At 34.7% G+C, this 17,053-nt stretch overlaps 1 protein-coding gene across 2 annotated transcripts in view; it reads left to right on the top strand.

The window, feature by feature from the left end:
• The first annotated feature begins 391 nt into the window (after positions 1 to 391).
• Positions 392 to 17,053, top strand: part of LOC149783427 (scavenger receptor cysteine-rich domain-containing protein DMBT1-like) — a 47,598-nt gene continuing 30,936 nt past the window's right edge. Inside the window, exons 1-6 of one of the 2 annotated variants that reach the window (XM_089931650.1) lie at positions 392 to 563; positions 5,025 to 5,124; positions 9,945 to 10,089; positions 10,713 to 10,885; positions 12,917 to 13,070; positions 13,789 to 13,961. In XM_089931650.1, coding sequence (XP_089787776.1) covers positions 525 to 563; positions 5,025 to 5,124; positions 9,945 to 10,089; positions 10,713 to 10,885; positions 12,917 to 13,070; positions 13,789 to 13,961 — 784 coding nt within the window. In that variant the 5' untranslated portion in view covers positions 392 to 524. The remainder of the gene's footprint in view (positions 564 to 5,024; positions 5,125 to 9,944; positions 10,090 to 10,712; positions 10,886 to 12,916; positions 13,071 to 13,788; positions 13,962 to 17,053) is intronic. The other variant, XM_089931651.1, reaches the window with a different exon arrangement.

Genomic DNA, 17,053 nt, shown 5'->3' with positions numbered 1-17,053 from the left:
ATATCTTGGGATAGACCGTGACTAGAACCCTAAACTTACATAACCTTGTATAATCGTTCATTTCATCTGAGCAATCCGTTTGAGGCTCATATACTGTTACAGGAACAAAATGATATTTCCACTCTTTCAAGCATAGTCCATTTTAGTACCGCCTTATCACTTTACATATAACCAGTGGAATGACAAGCAGGTGTGGCCTAACGTGAGTGAAGTGTAACACGTGCTAACGATGTCCTATAGAAAATGCAGGATTATGGCAATACGGTTTTTTTGTTTTCTTTGCTGAGATTTTTCAGTGCGAATTATATGGGCGGGGTTTAGGGCAAATATTTGATACCCTTTATATACCCTTCTTATACAGGGACTAACTAAAAGGCACAAAGTAATCAGCTAGCCACGCGTCGGTACTGAATCTGATGTGTCGCACGAGTCGACATTGTGATCGTTCAAGAAACACTGAGAGCAAACAATCGATAGTACCTAAGTAATAGCTAATAGAGAAAATTTCCTTCAGTCGTTGAAGAATGGAATCCAGGGTGACCTTAGCGAAGACTGGAAACAAGGTAAAGATTGCATATATATCATAAATTTTATTCCTGTGAGAACAGTGAAGACTGAAACAGCCGATACTTTTCAGCGTTTAGTGATATTAGGTAGATGCATTTTATGTAGATAACTAAATTATGTCATTCCTTCAAAGCCAAATGCGTGAGTAAATGAAACAAAGCATAATCGAATAAAGTACACTTTGCGGTTTAAAATCCACATCTAACATTAGGTTTTTGACTGAATGCTCAAACACGCTAACATCCGAATAAATTTTATAACTCTCTAACCTGATTATGAAATCTCCAGAATTTTTGTTAAAGTGGTTCAGACGTGTGTGTGTGTGTGTGTGTGTGTGTGTGTATATATATATATATATATATATATATATATATATATATATATATATGATACTCTATTCAAGTATTGTTTATGTATATATCTTTTGCAAATAAAAGTGATATAAACTAGTTTTAGAATCCCAGGACCTAGAATATCAATATCAATATAATTTTTACTGGCCATTTATACTTATTTGCTTTTTTGTTTATACTTGGCCATACTCCCCCCCCCTCCGGATTTTTCCAATCTTTTGTTTGATGAGGAAACCTTAATTTCAGGAACAGTTTCACTACAATTTTACATTTTGTTTGCTTAAACTGTAAACCGTTTACCCTAATTTTCCAAATTATTCACCACCAAGGGGTTTTCATTGCAATTTTGAATGGGAGTGACCTAATAGTTTCTTTATTACGTTCTGAAGGCCAGCGGTTTGGCGTGTCTTATAAAAGTTTCATGATTTTGAATACTTTCATAAACATTTTTTGACTTTCTTACCCCTCACGCGCGGCGTGGGTGACGCTCATCATCCTTGCTTTAAACTTTTTATTTCCTGGAAATTTAGTTTGCGTAGAGTAAATCTATTATGAATATACAAACTTTGTTTTATATACCGAACATCTATCTTCTACAGAGCCAATCTATTTTCTTTATATAAAACCTCAGACTTCAGAATCGTGATGAAAACTTTTATTAGAATAAATATTAGTTTGAGAGTTTATAAAGAACAAAATAATAATAATAATAATAATAATAATACAATTTAAAAAAAGAAGTAGACAGCATCTCGCTGTTTCACAGCGACTTAGCTGCATTGTTTCCAGTTCTTTAAGGTGTACATATGAAAATAACGAGACAAAAATATGCCAAATAGATCAAGCTATTTTGCATGAAAGCTTATACACATTGTACATGGTTAAACATTAAAATCTGGTGGTGATGACTGTGAGTAGATACATGATACAGTGCAATACGACATTTTGGAGAATCTCTTACATTGGACGGCATCATTAAGATGTGTAATGTCTTACAGGCATTTGCCAGATAATGACGTGTATATTACGGTAAAGTCATTATATACATTTCGCCTTGAATTTCAGATACAAAAAATGTTGCCGAAAGCTCATCACATTAGCCGATGATCAAATGTTTGATTCAAGAAACAACAATCTTGATCTAACGTAATTTTAATTAATTTGTAATAATTTTAATATTGCTCCTCATTACAATTTCGGATGACTAGATGGAAAACTAAATATCATGTTTATAATAGGTCAGAAAATCTTAACACTAATCATGGATATTTGTAGATCCAACATGAACTGTTGTTTTAGGCGTATACAGATGAAAATATTATTGTGGAGCTTAGGAGACACATTTAATTTAATACCAAATTAAATACGTAGGTGTTATAGTAAACTTATAAACTGTCTGAAGCAGTTCACATAAAGGTAATACTGAAATAAAACAGGTTAACATTAATAACAGGTTGTTGTTGTTGTGGGGTTTAACGCCATTTTTCAGCATATGATAGGCTATGCATGGCGTTCAGTATTAATGGTGGAGGAAGAACACGGGAAAACCCCGGGAAGAACCAACGACCCACGAGAAGCTACTGGCAGGCTTTCTCACATACCAGCATTGGCCGAATCCTAGACTCGAACCCACGCAGACAGAGGTGAGATGGCAGTGATCCGTAACGGAGAGCGCTTTAGACCATTCGGCCACTCGGAGCCCCCATTAATAACAGGTAAGCAAACAAGACGGTATTACCTAAAATCATAAGAACTGAAAATATAGTATTATCGAGAACTGAAAAATGCTGAATCAGGGCTACACAACGTCAAAAAAGTTAAAGACACCTGCTATAGTTAAGCCAAGCGTTTCTACTATTATACCAGTGCTTTAAACTTTTCTTACGGTATCATTTCTTTATTTGTAGATTCAGTTATATTGTTAGTTTCACCAAATTTATTTCCTATATTTCTTACAAGACCAAGAGCTGGAACTGTCCTCATTGGTATATTTTGCTAACATGATAGGAGTTGAGATTTATGTAGCTGGACCGTTCCGTTTGTTGTTGTTTGTCCTTCCAGTTCTAAGATGACCATGGCAGCACTAACATTCTTAGTTCTCTGAGTGCGTGAATGGATGATCATGAAATGTGTGCTCTCATCCGTCTGTAGCACAATTTCCATTACATGCCATTACATGCCTCTTGTGTTTCTCTGATCAATGGAGGATGTACGTTTTCTGACATTTACGTTACTCACGTTTTTGAACTGCCTCTGCAATTCTCGTCTGTTCAAAATCCGTAGCTCCAGTATGGATGTGATTCCACCATCTTGAGCTATCTTGAGCGAGATCCTTCCAAGGCTCAGGGTCAATGCTGAAGTTTTTAAATGATAGCTTAAGGGAATATTTAAAGAGTTTCCTCAGACTACCTTGAGTACACTTTCCCTCCTTCAGTTTGCGGTAGATGATCTCCCATGGTAGGCGTTCTTCTGACATCCTGATCACATGGTCCGCGAACTCAACTCTGATATCATCAGTATAGTGTGGATGGCTAAAATAAGTGCTAGTGTGAGAACCTCATTATCTGCAACCCAGTCGTGATATTTTATCATCATCAGTTCCCTCAGGCAGCCCTTGGGGAAGTGATTGAGCTTGTTGTCATGTCATTTATACATTGTCCAGATTTTCTCAAGCATACATTAGGGTCAGCAGCACAATGGAGTTGTCTACCTGAAGATTTGTTGTAGACTGATGCCAATGCACACCCGCACATTTGCGCCTAGTCCGCAAAAAAACATGCTTGCACTAGCAGTTCTGGAGTTATCATCAATGTTCCATGGGCGTAACACTGTGTTGTCCAGATAGGTGAACATGTCCACTGCTTCTATCAATTTATTCCAATGGTATGTTGCATACAACGCGTTCCAAGGGCCTGTTGGTGCAACACCCAAAGCCTTTTTGGCACTAAGAAACCTAAAAATGTACCATACCAAGAACTGTAATAAAGCATTTCAACATTGAATGAAATAATATGCTTAATCAAACCAGAAATAACGTTGAAGAAAGAGAATTCAGAACCTAATGAAATACAGAAATGAATATACATACATACATACATACATACATACATACATACATATATATATATATATATATATATATATATATATATATATATATATATATATGCAAAAATTAATACTGTCAATGGGATTAATAGGGAAGGAAGAGCCAAGTGCATAACGTTATACTCGTAACAATAGTTTCAGTTAGAGATCTACACACTCTACAAGCAAGCGAGAAAATACTTGTTCATGCTAACTGGTCTATGTGCCTCAAGTTGGTTTCAAATATGATGATATATTGTTGTTTAAATAAATCATTGACGAAGACTTCTATAAGTGAATATCCAATGTCACCATTTGCACTAATGTAAGGAAATGAATGCGACTAAAGAACAACTGTGTAGGCCGTACAAAGTTAATTATGGTAAGACTCTGTCTACCTGTAACTAATCCTCACTTTGATTTACTTTCACACGCTTCGATCAATCAGATAGTATGTACCCATATATATATATATATATATATATATATATATATATATATATATATATATATATATATATATATATATCTAAGAAAAGTGAAACACAGATCTCACCTGTCATAATAATACATGGGACGATATTAACTTCAGGTTTAAGAATACTCTTAGAACTTGAGGACAGTTTTGCATATCGGATTAGGAATTTTGTCACTGGTATTAATTATTCCTGATATTTTCTTCAACGTAGTCTCGCGTTATCATATAAATTGCCAATGTAGCACAATGTAAGCAAGTGCGTCACCGTGGTCATCACGAAGATCAGTATATATATATATATAGTAATAAATGCACACCCTTTAATAAGGTCTTTTGCTATTGATACATTTATGGATAATGTGTGTTGTTTTGACGGATGTATTTAATGAAGTATTCCAACGTGTGGTAAATTGTACATGTGCAGATCTCGTGGTACATTCGCCTCTACTCTACGCGTGCGAGCAAAAATCCCACAGCCACTTCCGAAGTCTACTTCAAAACAGCACAGTCTTTTCTTAAAATTTATTTATATTTTCTAGGGCAATCCACAATCGATGATTGTTATCATGGTAATTGCCGTAATTGTGACGTGTCCTGCCACTGACGGACTACCGGCCGTTGACAAAAATTCGGTTATGGGTAATTGTTTTAATCAGGAAACAATGCATCTTTATTTTAGGTTCTCATATATATATATATATATATATATATATATATATATATATATATATATATATATATATATATATATATAGACATCATAACAAACGACGGACACATATAAAAGCGACAGAAGAATTTGAATAAATAATAGATCTTGACATTTTGAGGGTAAAATTATATTTTTAAATATTCTTCGAATAACAGGATGAAACAAGCACATGGACACGACGTACACATTTGTTTTTCGCACATCTGAGGCAACAAGAAGCTATTTATTTGATGTAAAAGGAAAACAATTTATACTCCCCGCCCCCCGCCTATTACCAACATTAAATGAAGACGAAATTGCATCGTTTTGATGATCAATCATTCCAAATGAATTTATATATCAGTGTCTTTATGTATAAACATGAAACGTTTACGTATGGGGGTTTCTGCCATATGTTCGTTGGACTCATGCGGGTTGTTCTGTTCTTGCAATATAATTTCATACATTGATTTGATCATTGTTTAATATTTCTTCAAAGAAATTTCAAATATTTATCGACCATTTTCTATAAAAGAGAACTTGATTCGTTCATTTAAAAATGACAATGGTAACCGAACCATAATTAAGCGCACATTGGGTCTCCTACACTGGCTGTGAGAAAAACAAACTAGTGCATGTATCTTATCCCATCACTTTCAAATATTTGTCGTTCGCAAATGTCTCCTATGACGATTGAAAATGAAGATGCAACTGAGTTTATGAAACTCTCTTTTATTCTAATGTTTTAATGCAATGGTGCTTTAACTGATATCAATGAATCTTTTTTTATTCTGCGGATGGAACCAAGGTGCCCACAACTACGCACATACCACCGCAGGTGTATGTTAGTTATATACCTTCTTTCTTACATATTATATCATTTTGTGCTAATTGAAGGGCCATTTTAACATGTTTTATAGCGCATATTACATTCACAGTAGCACCATGGTGTAGGATTACTGCATAGTCTACAGACAGGAAGTTGTAGTAAGTTACTTGATGTGTGATAATAAATGTCTCATTATTACAAGATAACTCAATTCCAATTGTTTCCGTAAAATGCACAAGCAAACAATCCAGTGTGCAATCGCACAGGCATGGTAACTGTTTTAAAACTGTGGCAAATCCGAACCGTTACGGATACAGATGAATGATCCCTGTTCATAATCAAAATAAATTTAAATACTTTCTGTAAAATATGCCAAAAAACAAGCAGAGCTTTGAGGAAAATATATGCAAGTTCCAGCTCAGGTAACTCTAAGGGTGAATTATATGATTTGTTATATTTATACATTGTACATGCCTTCACATGCCTGGAAAGAAACTTGAAAATAAGCTGCATTATTCTTAATTTTTAACAGAATGATAAGATTATTTAACACCAGAATCAAATTTTTTAAACCAAATTGTTTTACAAGCAATAACCATTCGTTTGAATATCATGTTTATGAACAATAGTAGTGGGATTCTGAGGGAATTATGTCATTGCAGCAATACGTTAATGCAATCTTCCAGATAAAAAGAAAGAAAAAATAACGAAACAAGCAAGACATGTCATTATTATTAACGAGAGAAAAAGTATGTAATAACGCATAAAGCGATAAAAATGCCATGAATTTAATTCATGAATACTTTAGGGTCTGTTTCTTATTGTGCATTGTTGCAGTGTGCGATGTTTCGCGCACACAATTTAGCATTTAATTGTTCCGTGTAAATTAGATTATTCTTTTTTATGCTATCCATTTGAAGAAACCTAGACTTATTTTCTTGCTTCTTCTCGCGTAGAGACAAGTTAATATCAATAAAGTAGGAATATTATCCGACAGGGTAGGATATTCAGACCTGAGTCTGCAGATCACGGCACCCTTCGCCTTACCTACATCAACCAGCCCCCATATTCCTTAGACCGAACATAATCCTCAAAACAGTTGGCTACCAAGGCGCAGATGTAATCACTCGTGTGTTGCAGACACATCCGCTAATCGACGCAGTAATTAATTCGCATCTAAATACACAGTGACTCAGGATTCGATCAATAAATATCAAAGTACATAACATCATTATATTGAGTTACATCCAACAGACCTAGAAGTGCTATCACGGAATAATACTCGGATGTGCGATACTATGAACTGCTTCTTTTGGCACGCATTCACTGTATGATCAATGGATAATTCTTCCATCTCCGTTTGGTATTTATTTGTAATGACGGATTGTTTGTAGGCAAGGTGATGGTGCTGCATATTGTACTGCACAATATCGTACCGCCGTTACAATTTAAACTTAAAAAAGATATTTGTTACTTATTGTTAATTTCATATGTCATCCATTGATAAAATGGGATAATACAGTAATAATATAAAATGTTTCAATGGTTATTGTTTTGGCAGAACCTGTGCATTTAGGGTCTACCGGTCACCACGTTGCCCTCGTTAATATATTTGTCTTAATTGCGCATAATTTTGAAAACATTAGCACATGGCTAGAGACGCAAATTGCGCAATAATTCCAACATATAACACTTATAACTGTTTTCTTGATTTTTGTTTCTAAAAGCAGCATATAGAGCTAGATTCTACTCAGACAATTAGTAAGATGTTAATAAAAGTGTACACAACCTGGTGACCTTTGTTTGGGGTGAGAACCAATAACAGTACTTGATGAATACTGTGTTCTGAATCTGCTAAATAAATTGTAAAAGTGCTGGATTAGTTTAATTTGATTGGAAAATTTTGGGTGAGAAACATAATCTGTGTCGATGTTTGTACCAAGACAAATAAACCTTATTCTCATGATTATATTATTTGTCTCCCCGCGAGGCGATTACGTCTTGATTGGGATTTCCTTGTGTTCGTCCAAACCCAACTTTATATTATAGTATATTAATATTATCTGTCTGCAGTTATAAATGATAAAACTTTAGTTTAAATTTATCAATATTTTCAAACATTCATTCTAAAGTGGAAATAACTATGTCTACAGAACAAAATTTTCTCCTATTAATTCAAAATATAATCTTTTTACACCAGGTCCTTTAAGTAAAATACGACAGGTAGGCGATTCCTTCTATACTCAGATGATGCAATAGTGAAGAAATGTTGAGTTCAGATTCATGTGTAACGAATTGGTCTTTGGCATTTAAAACAGCCATTTGTGTATTATAATTTATAAGACGGGTCCTTTCTGAGAATCAGAGTCAATTATCTAGGAAACACTAACTGTGTGAACTTGTATTTTAAAATTAGTGTCGGATATATTGTAATACGCCAAAGCGGTTTCCTTACCGAGCGAATTCAATCCTGGTGTGAATCCCGCAAGAGGTCACTTGATTTCTTTTTGATTTCCAAAGACATCTATACAACTAAACTGGACATTCCAACGCGCCCAGACTATAAATAAATTTCCACTAATTAATAGATGACCACAAATCACATAACGTCACAATTGCGTGCCAACCTCACAGCTGCATGGTTTTTTCTTTGTACATTTCCGTAACGTACCGTCAGTATTTTGCGTCGTGAAAATATACAACTCAACCACCAGATATAGGACACTATTTTCCCTACGCTACCGTAGGTCAGTGAAATCATGATTTTAAGCCTCATTTCGCATGTAACTCTACATCATAGATACAATTAAAGCAATAATAAACGGCGTATCCATATGACGGAACAATCCATTCTCAATCATTCCATTGCGCAATTTACATGTGCTCAATCATATATACTGCACAAGGATTCACACAATCAATCCGCACAATTAGATTTGATCATTTGAATAGAGACAACTGAGCTACAGGGACACGTATGCAGCTCTGACCGAAACTCACAAAAAGGCATGCCATCATGAATCCCACCAACACCGCACTCCGTTACATTTACTCCTCGTAATTGGCTAATTATTTGGGCTGAGGACTATTTCCCAGCACCAACTAAGTAATCACAAAAATCTAAGCAATCTTTAAAACGGAGAGCTATATACAAATACACATATTCCAGATTTATTACAATAGTATTACAGTACTTTTATATTTACCTTGCATGTTACTCAAAACAGGTTTCTTGACCTGTGGGGCTTGCTTCAGATTCTTTATCCAAGCATTCGTTTTGGAACAGGTACTTTGCTTCAGATTCTCGTCCCTGTCACCATTTTACATAATACAGTATACTTACCTGCTATACTGCTTGCTATCAAACTATAGGAACTCGATACAGTTTGATGCTAAATTTGTCCAAATCATGAACATGTTATCAGCGAAAACAGCTAGCATAATGACATTTGATGACATTAAGAAATATAAAATAATAGGCAAGGTTTATAGCTCGATAAATTGTGACTTGGCATTTAATCTACGATTGATTAAAGGTTTATGACATACTGCACTAACACAAGTGTAATCTAATGTGGCAACCGTCCCCAATATATCACGAATGGTATAATATCTTTGAGTTTATGCAATGTTCACTAACTTTTATACTCAGTAATGAAGCTTGAACAAATCCACATTTTGAGAGATCTAATCAAGAGTGCTGATCAAACTCAAGATTCGCGATTAGCTTAAAACGTAAAATGGTATTAGATCATAGCCCTACAATAATACCAGCCGATTGTTGTTGCAACAGTATGTTCCTTCTATAGTGGTTGTAATGACACACATTGTGAAACTTGGTTCACATCGGCATATAAACGTTAAATGCATCTTTTTTGAATGCTAAGTTCGCACCATTTTTGTACTCAAAGGTATGGTTCATCGTGATCTTTCTTTAAGGCGCACTGCCGGTTCGACTGGTCGGAGGCCTAACCCCCATGGAAGGCAGAGTTGAGATTTACTACAATCGTTCCTGGGGTACTGTATGCGATGACCATTGGGATAATAATGACGCCACAGTTGTCTGTAGAATGCTCGGATTCAGGTATGGAATAAAAAAGACTCAAAGCATCTTTTAGAATACCAAATCGTCAATATGCAGTACATCCAAAATGGCAGAAATTTCATCTGTGAGTCTCGTATCATAAGCCTAATTTCTGGAACACTTTTTGGCATGTTTCTGCTATGAAATAATTGTCCCAGCCATGTCAACGTCACACCATGTTTGAACACCAAATTTACAGTAAAGCCTTTGTGAAGTTTTTCAAGATTACAATTAAAGATAGCATCGTGTTGAATGATAGTAAATTAGTTTACCTCTCTGATTATTGAGTTCTGGCTAGTATTTCTGTATTGTATATTCCTGATGAGCATCACATTTTTGTAGCATATCTGAGCCACTTTGCATCTTGTTGGAATCTAGCCACATTGAGATGCAGCAGACGCTTATCAGGCACAGTGCGTCATCAATATATCCTTATTTTATTTTGCTTGTAGCTACCTCTAACCAAAAATGAATAAAACACACTTGACAGAAGATTCATGCCATGAATTTAATATCGTATTATCAGACAGTTTGCTACTGACGCGTTACTTTCTGTTTGGTAAATGGTGCTAAATTGGTAGTCTTTGCTTTTGATAACAAAACATTTTATCTTTTTTTACCAGCACCATTGGATCAACGGCTGTATGCTGCGGCAGGTTTGGCCAAAATACGAATCTACACATTCTTCTGGACGATGTTGGATGCCGTGGATCTGAAAGCTCTATATTCAACTGCGCACACAGAGGATGGTTAGTTCACAACTGTGCCCACTCTGAAGGTGCTGGTGTGCGTTGTGGTACGTATATGTCACAAACTACCAGTTTGATGCATGTTTTCTGTATATAACATCTATGATCAGTTAGGTGCCATAATAGAGTTTATTCTACTTATCATTTTGTATTTAAATTGCTCTTTAAATGTCAAAATGTGTCATAATAAAAACTCAAAACACTGATATTTAAAATGTAGCCGATTACTTTTCAATACCTAATTTCTAAAACGAAATAAATTTGCAATACACTGAAAGGTTAGCAGAAGCTGGATAGATTTTAAAAGACGTTTACGTTATAGTAATTATGACTTGTAGGATCGCTATTTCAAACTCTTCCAAAGTATGCTATATTCTTGACTTTAGATATTTTTTGCATAAAGCATCCTATCCTTATAATGATGTACGTAACTTCAATATATTCTTCCCAGATTAGTAACATAATTGCTTAGTGCCAAAAATTCACTTAAGATCATGAGCAGGTATGATTCTCTGGTCACTTATCATTAAAAAGTGCTCATAAGAATACCTATTAGCTAGTGACTCTCTGGAACGTGTCCTACGTCGATTGAGCGCAGGCCAGCTATTACTAAAAGACATAAGTCGATTCCTTCAACAGAAACATCACACATTGTATACAAAATACACTAGATATTTATGTTTTCTGTTATGTAATCTCTGTTTTATTTCGGCATTTAGTATGGAATGTAAAACATAAAACTGAAACAAAGTGTTTGCAAATTCTAACTATAATGCCACTGTGGCCACGAAAACTTCAGCTGCAGATTTTGGTCTTGATCCAGCAATGTGAATGGCCCTGTTCGTAATTACCTGAGCACAGACACCAGTTCATATTAAGCACATATAGATTGATAACATTTTACGTATTCGATCTGAATCAATGTCCTGAGATTTTTGTCACAGATGCATTTATGTTGATACAGTGTACAATGCTTTGTATAATGCTTTAGAATTTTAGATGGTTATGCTTCTATATGTCGTAAACGGATACAAGCAAACTGTCAGTCAAATACATGTTTGAGCAGGAACATGTCTTGGTATTTTTAAAGCCATAACATATTGCTAGCCTTCGTAGACTTAGAACTGATGTTTTACAAATTAAATCATGATCATGCAGGCGTAAAGCAAATGAATGCATGGTTAGAAACCCTGTAGCAGTGGGATTGTCGTTTCCTCTATGTGAAACAATCCGATAGTGAAGTAGTTCCGATTGACTGCATCGTTGACACATGTTCATAAATTTTATGTATGAAACTATAACTGATATTCTTCATTATACATAATTAATATTTCCTTAAATATTGATCAGTTAACACATGTTGGTGATTCTTGCTAGACAAAATCGATGTAAAATTTTACACTATAAATTTACGCATTTGATTAGGCGTGTGATATTACATGGAAGGAAGCAATTGGTTTTACAATAAGGCCATAAACTCTTCATGTCTTTCGGTGTGATTGATAGAACGTTCGATTTTATACTGTGATGGTACACTAGTTTACTACAGAATGACAAAAAAGATTTCCATCGAATAATACGTCATACTTTTCCCCACGACTCTGTATAGCTTAGTAGCTCAATATTACGTTTTCGTTGCTTAGACAACAAATATATAACAGTTATGAATAAATGTCAATGACTCACCCGGTATGTCTGTCAAGGTAAGAAACTATTATACCAAAATTTCCATAGTTAAATGAACTAGGAATTGTTTTACTGGATTATATGCCTTTTGATGGTGCAAGCTTGACTGGCTTTTCATTCTTGTATTGCCCGCTTTGTACTGGTGCCAATTAAATATTTTAACAAGTTCGATACGAAACGTATGCATAACTAATCAAGCACATGTCTATGAAATTTCCCTAAACGCCTGATTCCAAAATAACTGCTTGATGAAGAATTAAAATGTTTATGTAAGAAAAATCATACTGCTTTGATAGCAATAGTTGTATTTATTAGTAGATATTCCTTCTTATCCTCCTTTTCCCCTTTAGAAATATGGTTCTTATTAGGCGCTATCTTTATCTTTCCCTAAGGTCCATCACAAAATCCACCGATTCGTCTGGTCGGAGGCCAAACTCCTCTTGAAGGAAGAGTCGAGATTTACTACAATAGTTCCTGGGGTACTGTATGTGATGACCATTGGGATAATAATGACGCTGCAGTTGTTTGTAGAATGCTGGGGTTCAGGTGAGGAACGAAACAGTACAACACAATTTAACGAAATAAACGTCCATACAAACAATCGTATGCATGTATTACGTTCAATATATTCAGACTTTTGCCTCCCTGTAGTTTCATGATATTTTATATATGAAAGGCCTAATTAGCTGCTGAATCATACTTCTGTACTGTCGTGTCTTCGAAACATGGTAATGCCCTGTGCAGTTCTTTTTAAGTTTCCGATATCTGAATTTCCAGTAACTCTTTCTCTGGTCTTTCCATAATTGCAATAATAAATCGCGCCCCATTGAATTATTGCAACGTGTTTCACCATTGATGTTGATTCAACTCTGACTGGTACATTATCATTATGTAGTCTGAGATAAAGAAAAGTAGTTACATTACATAGTCATCCTTTTTTCACCACATATGATGATTATTCTCCTCGAAATGAGTGGATGTCTTGCATGTTGCGTCCCTTGCTCATACGCTTAATTAATTTAGAGTTCAATTTCTTTTCTTCGGATCGCTACACAAAACACAATCAGCATGTTTCAATTAAAGTAGGCTTGATACTCGTAACATTAATGATATTTATATTTGTAAAGGAAAATCGCACGAAAATCTCATTTAATATTGCTGCATTTATTAGAAATAAATAAACCGTTATTCGTTACTCTCTGCATATGCTCCACTTATAACTCTTATTTTCCTAAAATAAAACACTCAATTTTATGTTTGCCAGCACCATTGGAGCAACCGCAGTGTGCTGTGCAAGCTTCGGACAAAATAGGAATCTTGGCATTTTTCTGGACGATGTTGGATGTCGTGGGTCTGAAAGCTCAATATACAACTGTGTTCATGGTGGATGGTCAATTCACAATTGTGGCCACTCTGAAGGTGCTGGCGTCCGTTGTGGTACGTCTAAGGCAAAACCTTCGTTCAGACTACTTAGCATACGTAGGAGCATCCATCCATCCGTTCATTCATTTATATATCCATCAATGCGCGCATAAATACATACATACATACATGCATACATGCATAGATACATACATGCATACATACATTGCGTGCGTGCGTGCGTGCGTGCGTACGTACATACATACATATATACATACATACGCAAGCACGAACGCACGCACGAACGCACGCTCGCTTGCACATGCATACATACATAGATACATGCATACATACATACGTGCATGCATGCATACATACATACATACATACATACATACATGCATACATACATACGCACGCAAGCACGAACGCACGCACGAACGCACGCTCGCTTGCACATACATACATGCATAGATACATACATACATACATACATACATACGTGCATGCATACATACATACATACATACATACATACATTTATCCATACAATTCTCACTACCTTACCTTCTTTCTTATAAATAATAGTTTTACGTAAATTGTACTCTTAATTCTTCAATTTAGAGATTTGATACAGATTAAAGAATATTAATTTCAAACTAGTGGAACGCTTCAGTGTTACCCGAAAGTTTAGGAAAGTGTTAATGAAATGAGATTTCTTTTCTAAGGCTTTCATCTGTATCTTATATTCTGTACTTTATATAATTATTATTTGTGTATAAAAGTGCGAAGTTGTACGTATGGCAAAAAAAAAACAAAATACAATCGTCCTCAATTTTAAAAAATCACTACCCACTAAAAACTCATTTTAGCGCAGGTTACGTTCTAGATTATTTGTCAGGATTTATGTTTTAATTCCCCTGGATAATACGAAGGAAATGAGAGCCAGTGAATACTGGGAACTTGTTTTAACCAATTGTACTGTGTACTAAAAGGGAGAAAGAGATCCAGTTGTTCCAGAAGTCAACGTAGTGTATTAAGTAAGCTGCATCTGTTTCTCACAGTTTATGTTTTGTCGTTCCATGTTGGATGTGAAGAGGTGAGAGCTGTACATGAACCTTTACATATGATTTCTATTTTGTCTTTTCAAAATAAAAACTTCCATGGAAACTGAATTTGAACTTGATCCGGCTGATTTATGGACACAATTTGCGATTCGCTAACAACATACAGCACGTCAAAGTAAACATAATAAAAATCTTAAAAGCTTTGATGCATATACTTATTATACTGAAATCAAAATATGAAAGTAAACTCAACAGCCGAATTATAAATCATTTATATTTGAAACTAGCTGTTTGGGACACCAGTTTCAATGAGCGATCTTTTGCATAGGATTTGGGCCTATTATGTATTCTTGTCTATATCTTATATAGCTGTTGAGAGACAATAAAGAAAAAGCATATAAAAATATATATTTGAATTGCAAGATCGGTGCTTGTGAAGATCACTGAAAATTACTTGTCCAGTCAGACTTCAAGAAACTATTGCATAAACAAACAAAACATCCTAGAAGAGTCCGACTTGATTCAATACAGGATCGTGGCTCTTGCTCATAAAACGACAAAACATATATACACTATACACGAATACTATTATTGCATTGGCTGAACAGTTGATATGTTTTAATTATTGTTTCTATACAATATATTATACCATATATGTATACAACCGACTTTGACTATTTATTTACACTACTGGAAGAAGAGTTAGTACAATGTTTTACGTTTAGCTTTGCTTTATAAGCTATGTATAACGGCACAAGTTACTTTGGATTCGATGTCAAAAAGATTAACATATATATTTCACGGTTTTACCAAGAAATACATAAAGCAAAACCCTGCTTTGTAAGCAAGAACATTATAAAAATGCGGTGAAAGCTAGCTGAATGAAGGTTAAGAATGAAGGTAATGAAAGTGTTAATTTGTTGATATTTGGTATGAAGATTATATCCTGCTCTCTGTTTCTTGGTTTGCGCAGATGTACAGATAAAAAACCATTATGACTATATTTCAATAATATGCCACAAGTCTGACAGCAAGTTGGTAAAATAGTGTAATATAAAGTAGAACAACAAAAGAAAAAATATTTGTTACGAGTATCCAAGCACATTTGTTTACAGTAAAACTTGAAAGCTAAATTAATAGTATAGAATAAAGAACCATTAACTTTACAAGTTCAGTTTTCGACGATTATAAATGAAAGGTATACGTTATGGAGAACAAAGACTAATAAGAGCACATGGTGTGTCAGTATATGAAGTAACTATTATATTTAAGTAAATTCAAGTAAAATAAAAGTACTTGCATTATATGTTAGTCTACTTATCTTGCAGATTACACCTAAACACTAGGTGTAAATTATTCCTTCGCCTTCCTATAACATAGCAAATGACAGAAAAAACATTAAGACATGTATGCTAGCATTCGGAAACATCAGTCATTGAAACATGTACATAAATGGTGGCGATAAGATAAACAGACAAAACAACAAACACGTTGGATTTAAAGAACAGAACACACGTACCTAGACATCACAAATATCTGTGATTTTATGATCAATGGTGAGCTAAAGTTAGCGCGATGGGTATAATAGAAATATACAAGTGTTGAACTATATTTGACAGTTATATATCTGTCTGTGTGCCCCTCTCTATCTCCCCCTCTCTCTCTCTCTCTCACTCACTCTCTCTCTCTCTCTCTCTCTCTCTCTCTCTCTCTCTCTCTCTCTCTCTATATATATATATATATATATATATATATATATATATATATATACATACATATAAGTAGATAGATTTATAGATATATAGGTAGAGTATAGATCGATAGATATAGTGCGTGAAATACTCGAGGGGATGACATCGTGTAAAAGGTTGAAAATGTTGTGATTTCAGAGAAATTTATAGAGAACAATCTGAAAGTATACGGTTTAATGAAATAAAAATAATTTTATAACAAAACAAGTTAGGCAAAAGGAAAGGTTTATAATTAAGTTAAAGACTAGAAAGGATATCGATCACAGATGGAAACCTCGAAGGTTCTGATGAAATTGAATGATTGCAGACAATAACATTCATCACATATCAATATATACGAACATGGAAC

The sequence above is a fragment of the Sinohyriopsis cumingii genome, chromosome 14, assembly GCF_028554795.1.
Source record: "Sinohyriopsis cumingii isolate HCF-2022 chromosome 14, ASM2855479v2, whole genome shotgun sequence".
NCBI classification, from domain to species: domain Eukaryota; kingdom Metazoa; phylum Mollusca; class Bivalvia; order Unionida; family Unionidae; genus Sinohyriopsis; species Sinohyriopsis cumingii.
Note: the sequence above shows the minus strand (reverse complement) of the source record. Positions and strands in the feature narration are given on the sequence as shown.